This window comes from Lytechinus variegatus, chromosome 14 (assembly GCF_018143015.1).
Source record: "Lytechinus variegatus isolate NC3 chromosome 14, Lvar_3.0, whole genome shotgun sequence".
NCBI classification, from domain to species: domain Eukaryota; kingdom Metazoa; phylum Echinodermata; class Echinoidea; order Temnopleuroida; family Toxopneustidae; genus Lytechinus; species Lytechinus variegatus.
This window is the reverse complement of record NC_054753.1, coordinates 2,129,534-2,139,567: the sequence shown is the minus strand read 5'-3', so window position 1 is coordinate 2,139,567 and position 10,034 is coordinate 2,129,534. Positions and strand designations below refer to the sequence as shown.

Here is a 10,034-nt window from a genome sequence, read left to right as displayed (position 1 = left end):
CCTCCTCATACTGTCCAAATATCTGCTATACAATGAACAAAAAAGAAACAATTTGAAAATCAACTTGTGAAACTCGTCAAAATATACATCATATGTATTTCTCCCTATATACCTACTTAGTTTTCATATTTTTATCATTTTTTTTCTATTTTTATAGCTTATTTTCTTTTCAAATGTTTTTTTTTTTCATAATTCATATCAAATCATCAAGCTTTTAGATTTTTTTTTCTATTATTTGTCTAACTATTTTATTGAAGTTTTAGGTTGACAATGGTAATGAAAAGCCAATTAAATTCTACAAGGTTTTTTGTATATATCATATTAAGAGGAAGAAAGTCATTATGACACAACATCCTTCTTGCTCCAGCTTTATACATGAGACATCTGCTGAATGACATAAGGGCATCATTTTTGGTTGAAAAGAAAATGAATCAGTGCCTTTATGCCTCTCAGCATAAGACCGACGGGTGAGAAACAAAGGGGAGTTATCAAAACAAATCTCTACAACACCATTTTGTTTCTCACCCGATAAAATACATAGATACAGGTATGTATATAATATACATAAACATATGAATACATATATACATATGTGTACATACATACATATATACATGTATGTCTATATGTATATATATATATATATATATATATATATATATTCTTTTCTACAACTAGAATTCAGCCGTAGGTTTATATGTAGTGTGGCATCCCTCTATATTATGTTCAAGGGCCTACTCAAAAATGTGCAAGCATTGGGAGGCAACGATGAATCTATTATTTTTTATGTAATATGCTTTTAAAGCCTGACCACCGCCTGTGGTTAAGGCAACATTTGATTGATTCAGTGTAAGAAGTAATTCTGCTTTGACAGATCAACCCACATTTTCATGTACAGTTTGAAAGAAAGAGAGGCATGTCTTTAACACCTATACGAGGAAAATCTTTCTGAAATTGACGACATTTTCATCAATGTCTTTCCACAGATATTTCATATCACTTTGATCGTTTTTGTTCATCCCAGAACCGAGAATATGAAGTTTTTATGCAAATTAAATACTAGTCGGGTATTACGAATCAAACATTTATTTAAAAATACACTCTTTCCGATGCACACAATTTATTTGTTGTTGTCAAATTTGACTTTATAGCTACCAATGTAAAACAATTAATGGGATCCACCAGGAAAGCGATCACTGAGTAATTTCGGCGTCCCCCTTGAATTGCATGCTAGCTCTCAGGGAGGAAAGACATAAAGTGACCACTGCATACAGGTGACCGCTGCATACAGGTGACCGCTCCATACAGGTGACCGCTCCATACAGGTGACCTCTGCATACAGGTGGCACTACATACAGGCGATCACACAGGACTACCACTGAGGCTTGACAAACACAGACTGAAAATCATCTACACGTACAATAACCACTTTTCCTACATGAAAAAGTGTTTTCTAAGGCCGAAAGTATGTTGCAAAGGGTCTGAATTCGGACTTAAGTCTGAAGAGTGGCATCCCTGGACCACAAGACGAGTGACCACTACAGACTACTACAGATGTAAGTATGGATAGACAAGATAGGCTGCACCGTAGGGTTTTGGACTTCACACTACATATGATACGGTCTAGATGAGCATCATCATGCTTTGTTGGCGTTGTCTTGGAGCTCGTAATCACCGCCGCCCTTCTTTGACTTCCCCTTCCTGAAGCCGCTGATGATGTCGTCGAACGTCCTGTTCTTCGTCTCGGGAACGTAGAAGTAGGAGAAGATGGTGGTTAGTATCACAAAGAACATGAAGACCAGGAAGGAGTATGCCTTGATGGTTTCCTGCGGGTCACAAATAGAAATAAAAAGATGGATTTTGGTTAAATTCTTGCTGATTTCAGTGAATATCAATCGGCTACTGTCCAAATTGCCATGGTGCACTAGCAGACGAAACAGCTCAACACTTGCTGCTTTACTGTGTTCCCTAACCCCTCCCACAACCTCACAAGATATCATACACATTCAGTAGGTTTAGAAATGATTATCACACAAAATGGTGAATGGACTTATTAGACAATTAGACCAGATGGTTAGTTGTCATCTGGGACCGTAACACAAAGATAAGTGGCTAACTGAAATGGCCTATCAAGATCATCGTTGCATGCAAATTTTGTGCTACGGTACCCTGGTGTGACTGTATCCATGGCGATGGTAACAAGAACAGAGAACTCAGCCAAACAAAGGGGGAATGGCCAGTTTACCTGTGCATGACATGAACCTTCCCACCCCTCCCACTTTTCTCCCTCTACCCATGGTGACAACTACCAAGCAAGGGAGAACTCACCTACATGTAAATAGATGGGAAAGACCTGTTTACCTGTGCATGACAGGAACCTTCCCATCCCCTCCCACTTTTCTCCTTCTACCCATTGGTGCCAACTGCCAAGCAAAGGAGAACTCACCTACATGTAAATAGATGGGAAAGACCTGTTTACCTGTGCATGACAGGAACCTTCCCATCCCCTCCCACTTTTCTCCTTCTATCCATTGGTGCCAACTGCCAAGCAAAGGAGAACTCACCTACATGTAAATAGATGGGAAAGACCAGTTTACCTCGTGACACAAACCTTCCCACCCCCTCCCACTTTTCTCCTTCTATCCACTAGTGCCAACTGCCAAGCAAAGGAGAACTCACCTGAATAAATGGGAAAGTAAGACCGACGAGGAAGTTGCACCACCAATTTGTCTGGATAGCGATACTCATGGCAGCCGGGCGGGGTCCTTGGGTCCAGAGCTCGGGAACAATCACAAACGGTACAGGTCCTAGATGGGGAAGAATATATCACAGTGATTTTTGTTTTAAATGTTGCTCATTTCGTAGGTAACTGCCTATAATCATTTGTAGCTATCAATGATTACACATGAATTATTTGTTAAGGGCCTATCCACAACAAGCTTTTGCTTTACTTTAGGTCCATCCACTTAGAATCTGCATTTATATTGTAATTATGCATACTATTTAGGAATCAGTTGTATGTTTTTCTTTGTATTTTGATTGATTTGTGGAAAATAAATGAAATGAAATGAATGAAAAGTTGACCTTCCATGAGTTGAATAATCTTTAAGTCGAAGCAATATTTCAGACCAGATTATTAAAAATGTGTTATATACATGTACCTGTTCTAAACATGTTAAATACCTCTTCAAAACGTGTTATAAACCTCTTCAAAACGTGCTATATATCTCTTCAAAACATAGATAATTGGAATAGATGTGCTCTTCAGGGCCCCGTCTTGCAAAGGGTTACGACTGATCAGATCAGCCACAACTATAGAAAACAAGCAACGTCAACATCTATAAGGCATTTTTGTTCAAATATATTCTAGATGTGATGTATAATCATATATTCATTGTTTTCTTGAAAGTTCAGTGTACTCTCTTTGTTTACAAAGGACATCATGAAAATTTTCTGGGGAAAAAATTACGACATTGTTGGACATCCATATAGTTTAAGGTCGATCAGATCAATCGTAACTCTTTGTAAGACGGGGCCCAGGAATTATTTATACATAAAATAGAGTACCGAAGTGTGACGTCATCAATTTTCCAATTTGCATTTCATCATTTTTTGATACCATATTATGGTAGAGCATGATGAAATACCTCCACTCCCAAAATTTGGTGTGAATCGGTCCATGGGGGGCTGAGATATGACTTCATGAATACATAATTAGCCCAACCAGGCCAGTAATACATTGACTTCAATGAGGCTAATTATGTATTCATGAGGTCATATCTAAGGCCGCCATGGACCGATTCCCACCGAATTTTGAGAGTGGAGGTATTTCATCATGCTCTACCGAAGTATGGTATCAAAATTTCTAAAATGCAGAAAAAAAATGTGTGATGTCATCACTTTGGAACTCTATAGGTTTTAAAACAAGAATTTATCCCTCACCTGGACCAACAGCAAATGATATAATGTAGGCGTAGATGAAGATAAGAGAGAGCCATTTCATCCAATCAAGGGTGGGCTATAATGAAAAAAAAAACAGAGAAAATAAACACTTCAAATGATATCGGTGCAATGTTTGAGTAATGAAATATTTCATATCAATTAATATCCAAGTCCTTTGTAAGCACATAGGGACGTTATGTTGTAATGCGATATGTATGCACTATACAAGAACTGCACTATTATTCATTGTGTATTTACAATGCTCATGTAATATTGTTTTGCTTCCATTTTGTACAAATTAGCACTTTTAATCCTAGTCTTAAGTGTTTAATAAACTTTAGTATTACTCATATTATCATTATTTGCAAGGTTAGGGTGGATAATCCAGGCAGAAAACTGTATAATTTCGATAAATTATGTTATTTGTTGATTGTTATGCATAATTTTTCACACGAAATAATGAATATATAAAGTAAGAATAGAATGAATAATTATGATACAATTAAATACTAATGACAATGATAATAATCAAACAAAAACAAAGGAAATGTTGAATTCCATTCACTAGCCCTCTACAATTTGCCATTCAATATTACACATTTATAGACCAAAAGGTTTAGGAAAGCAAATTTTATTGTTCAACATATTTACAGTGTGCAAGAGAGTTATGGGTACTGTAGTTTATTTGTTGCATTTGAACGTAATATTATCAAAATATTTACATTACCAGTTCAGTGTTGGGCAGCTAATGTAAAGGTTTTTATTCTTACCTGGAGATTTAAACTGACGGTCAACAAGGCTAAGCATATAGCCATTAAACCAAAGGGGACCACGGTCAATATACGACGTCCAGCACGTTCAACCATGTATACCTAAAAAAAAAATGGGAGAGATTAATACAGTCTCAGTTTTGTTTATTTTTATATCTCACAAAATATAATACAATGTAACATTCACCTAGAAAGAATAAAACATGAATGATAAGATAGTACATTGAAAATATTCAATATAAATAAGACGATGGTAATAAAATTTTGAAAATCCAGATCACTTTGTGAAATCTTTGCTTACAAGATGGCATTTTATGCTACTAAGTTTGTTATTGCCAAGAAAACTGGAACTGTTTTACTATTAAACTAAGGGTCAATTGAATAAGTTACATTCATATTTCACCTCACATGGGTGGATATTATTATTGAAATAATCATTTCAGCATAAATTTATGTAATTTCCAGAAGATATGTGATTATCATTCTTTTCAAGTAGGGCAGTTAGTATGATAAGAGTTAATGGGGGATTTTAGACTTACTGATATAATCGTCATGACAACATTGATGGCACCGGTTCCGATGGTGGCGTAGGCAACCTCCTCTTCTCCCATACCGGTCTGGTAATAGATTTCTGTGGCATAGAAGAGGACCTATAGAAAGAGAAAAGAGAGAAAATAGGGAGATCAGTAAGAGGGATTATATAGTATAATAAGCAAGTAATATGGATCATTTCTATATCAATTTCAGTATGAATATCACTTTATCATACAGTTTTTTCTGACCTCATCCTGAACTCCAAAAGCCATTGTTGCTTCAACAAGATCTTCACTAAACTAGAAGTACCATGATCATCATTATCAATATCATCACCACCATCATCATTATCATCATCATCATCACCATCATTATCATCACCATCACCATCATCATCACCGTCATCATCATCATCATTATCATCACCATCATCATCACTATCATCATCCTCAAGCTCATCATCATCATCACCATCATCATCACCATCATCATCATCACCATCATCATCATCACCATAACCATCATCATCATCACCATCATCATCATCACCATCATCATCACCATCACCATCATCATCATCATCACCACCATCACCATCATCACCATCATCATCATCATCACCATCATCATCATCATCACCATCATCATCATCACCATCATCACCATCATCATCATCATCATCACCATCATCATCATCATCATCACCATCACCATCATCACCATCATCATCACCATCATCACCATCATCATCATCACCATCATCACCATCATCATCACCATCATCATCATCACCATCATCACACCATCATCACCATCATCATCATCATCACCATCCTCATCACCATCATCACCATCATCATCACCATCATCATCATCATCACCATCACCATCATCATCACCATCATCATCATCATCATGTTCTTCATCCCCTTTCTCATCACTGCCATCACCTTTCTGTAACCATCTATCTCCGCTCTAAACACTTTCCACAGACAGTCTTAATTTTACAAAATAATGATTTTTTTCTAAAACGATGTAACAACTTTATACTCCAAACTCATTAGCAACTACAGAGAGAGAAAGAGAGAGAGAGGGATAAGAAATTATCTAGGTTCATACATAGCTTCACCTATCCCCCCCCCCCCATTTGCTTTTTACAGGTGCCAGCATAAAATTTTACATGTATATCTATCACCATATTGGGATATTACAGATCATATTGAGTCTATGCATCATCACACAACAAATGACCCATGAATTTTATTTTTTTTCAATGAATTTGGTTGCCTGTGTGGAAGAATACGAGCCGATGATGTAACTGCAGTGACCTAAAAAATATGAACATGCATTATTATGTAAATACCACTACCTACATGTATTAACTATGAAAACTAGACCTTTGCTCTTGCATAAGTTTTTTTTCTATCAAATCAGGGATGGGATATTTAATTAAGAAATGTAACTAACAATTGAGTTCATTAAGCTAAACGATGAGAATGGCATACTGCTTCCGGCACTTTTCTTCCTGCTTCCAGCAGTTTTCTCATCTTGAAACCTTGGGAGCAATTTTGAGAAGACAAATAGATTTTGCTGTGTCATTTTCTACTCTGAGCGTTTGCATTTCTTTTAGTAGGAAGTAAGGAGCTCCTGCTTTTACTATATTTACATTACCTAGACTGCCATAAATATTGAGGGTTAACCTTGTAAACATAATTATCAGAAAATTAAAATTCGCAAATATGTGAAAATTCGGAAAAGAAAATATGAATTATATAAGACATCAGGCCTTGGTATGCAAATATGACGTCACGTATGCCGTCAGAGTTTAGGGTACATACACACGAATAGATATACAACAGCTGATTAAATTGAACAACTCTCTTGTTTCCTTTCCCACTCTCTCTCTCTCTCTCTCTTTCATCCTTTTCCTTATCACTCCCCACCCCCTCTGCTCTCTCTCCCCCTCCCTTTTTCTTTTTATATGATCAAGCGAGATGACGCAATTAAAGCCTCAAATTCCCCTCATATTCTCCAAATCTACATTTCAATAACATCTTCAGTATCTGGGGCTCCAATCAAGGTTACATGGCAGAATATTCTTTTATCTATTCATCTCTGGCACTTTCCAGCTAGCTCCATTTGTGATTACTTCTGATTCATCGCAATAACACAAGCAAGGCTTTTAACATCGTTTTTCTGTATCTGAACCACTGAAATAACTCAAGCAATGCTCTATCCATGGACACTACTTGGTAGGGTCCGCTTTATCATAGAGGCCGTTCTCATTACGCTTTCTAAAACTAGTTTACTGGAAGCCGATTCAGGAAACCACTTTGGAAGATCGCTTTGCTAGCGTTCCCACTTTATCACACGAAAGTGGTTTTAAAAATCACTTCACGTAAAGCGCTCTTGTTGATATGGAAACGCTCTCAGTGGGGCGACACGCTTCGCGCGAAATTTGAAACCGCAGCATAGGCTCAAAATGTGCGAAGATCGCTTCCCGAAGAACGTTGTATCCTCACTTAGGCTAAAACCAGTTTAACGAGGCAAAGCGATCTTGAAAACTACATCGCGAGGTGGTTTTCTAAACTGGTTTGGAAGATCGCTTCCAAGACCGATTTGACCGTTCTCACTACGCGTTAAACTAGTTTCCACTAAAATAGTTTCCAGTAAACTAGTTTTAGGAATGTAGTGAGAACGGCCTCATAATGGTTTCCTGCACTTGAAAGCTGCTCTTGGTTTATATTTACTTTTTTTACGAGTGAAAGGGAGGGGTGTTTACCGACTATCATCTAACATATTGATCAAGCATGCAACCCCTTGAGAAGAGCGACACCTGTTACCTATGTCTGGCCTTGCAGCATGGAAATCAGTGGTACATCCAGGCAGACTTCATGTTTAATGATAATTAAAAACTAAAGAGCTTTGTAACCTACTGCAAGGGAAAATGCAATCCAAACCAAAATCAACGTGGTAAAGCACCTCTTCCTTGCTTGAATACAGCAATGTACAGACCACTACACGTGTTTTTATTAAAAATTACTTGCTAAGAATTCTACCCTATAAATGATACACATGTATTTCAGTTGACAAAGACTTCATCTTTACAACTCTATAAAAAAATAGCATATGCTAAAATCATGTAATCTGTTTCAGCTATGTTAGAATATAATTTTAAACTTATATGCTGATAGTAGTTTATATGAAAATGAATTATTTTTACAGGCCTTAAATTTCAAAATATTCGAAGCACTGCCACTTTTCAAAAGGGTCCATTCGTATACTACAGCAACACTGGAAGAAAAATTTAAAAAGGAAAGAATAAATATCCATGGCCTATGATATGGTAATAATAATTGGCATTTATATAGTGCTTTATCAATCTAGGACTGTTCAAAGCGCTTCACAATTATTATGACCCAGTCCCTAGATTTATAGAATTTCAAGCAGCCTGTTAAGCGCACACTTGCTAAACCAACCACAATGACGGTTGTTTCCTACCGGTACCCAACTAGCACTTGGGTGAGTGGCAAAGTGTGGATTGACGTCTTGCCAAAGGGAGCTAGGCCATGGTGGGATTCGAACACACGACCCTCTGATTACAAGGCGAGAGTCAGAACCACTACACCACGGCGCTTCCATGGTCACATGACATTCAAATCCAAGGCCTTAATTTGGAATAATTAAGACTTTGCAGTCCCTTATGACCTCTAAAGATAAAAAGATTAAAAGATGAAAGACGAATTGTACAAAATGCACAACTTGTTAAGTTTGAACAAAATTCACTATAAAGATCCATATATTTCTCATGGTAAAAGGGATACATGTATTCACAACCTCAAATTAATCTATTTTGAATTCTGAGTAAATTTCTGAGAGTGAGTCTGTGTTTGATGGTTGAGTGGTTTATTCCTTGGCATTCAGCCAATTAAAAGGTGTTTAACCAGACCTTAGCAAACTTGCCTACAACGTCAACATCACAGCTGTGGACAAGGGTTGGTTTCAATCAGCATTACCTGACCATAGAGACACGTTTTTCAAAGATACACAATCCACTCTTAATGTTCAAGCGATTGTTATCGGTCTTGAAAAAGAACGCCTTTCAAAACACAACCACGATTTGGTATTTAAAGGCGACCCTGCACACTCCTGACTCAAGCTGTGCCATAAGATATCCATAGGTTGGGTTTGAACGGTGATCATCACCTCCACCACCACTACCACCAACACCCTAACTACCTTCTCATACTAACATCATTGATACCAGAGACCTACATTCCACAAACAGGTGAGCTCCATTCAGGGTGATCACCCATCACCCATCATCACTACCACCATCATCATCACCACCACTACCACCACCAACACCACCATCTCCTACTTACAGCATTGATACCAGACAGCTGTTGTCCTCCTTTTAGGACCATACAGAGAAGTTGAAGCATCTTTCACTATCAAGGGTGATCATCACGATCCCTACCACCATCACCAACCATCACCGCCACCATCACCACCATCTACTTACAGCATTGATACCAGACAGCTGTTGTCCTCCCTGTAGGACCATACACAGAAGTTGAAGCATGTTTCATTATAAAGCATGATCATCACGATCACCAACCATCACCACAACCACCATCACCATCATCTCCTACTTACAGCATTGATACCAGAAAGCTATTGTCCTCCTTGTAGGACCATACACCATCACCACCATCTACTTACAGCATTGATACCAGACAGCTGTTGTCCTCCCTGTAGGACCATACACAGAAGTTGAAGCATGTT

The 10,034-nt window shown here is 37.6% G+C and overlaps 1 protein-coding gene across 1 annotated transcript in view; it reads right to left on the bottom strand.

The window, feature by feature from the left end:
* Positions 1–257: 257 nt before the first annotated feature.
* LOC121427336 (solute carrier family 2, facilitated glucose transporter member 5-like) overlaps positions 258–10,034 on the bottom strand; it is a 55,524-nt gene continuing 45,747 nt past the window's right edge. Inside the window, exons 9-13 of the mRNA XM_041623680.1 lie at positions 5,252–5,362; positions 4,713–4,814; positions 3,943–4,018; positions 2,680–2,807; positions 258–1,826 (exon numbers count right to left, since the gene is read on the bottom strand). Coding sequence (XP_041479614.1) covers positions 1,638–1,826; positions 2,680–2,807; positions 3,943–4,018; positions 4,713–4,814; positions 5,252–5,362 — 606 coding nt within the window. The 3' untranslated portion in view covers positions 258–1,637. The remainder of the gene's footprint in view (positions 1,827–2,679; positions 2,808–3,942; positions 4,019–4,712; positions 4,815–5,251; positions 5,363–10,034) is intronic.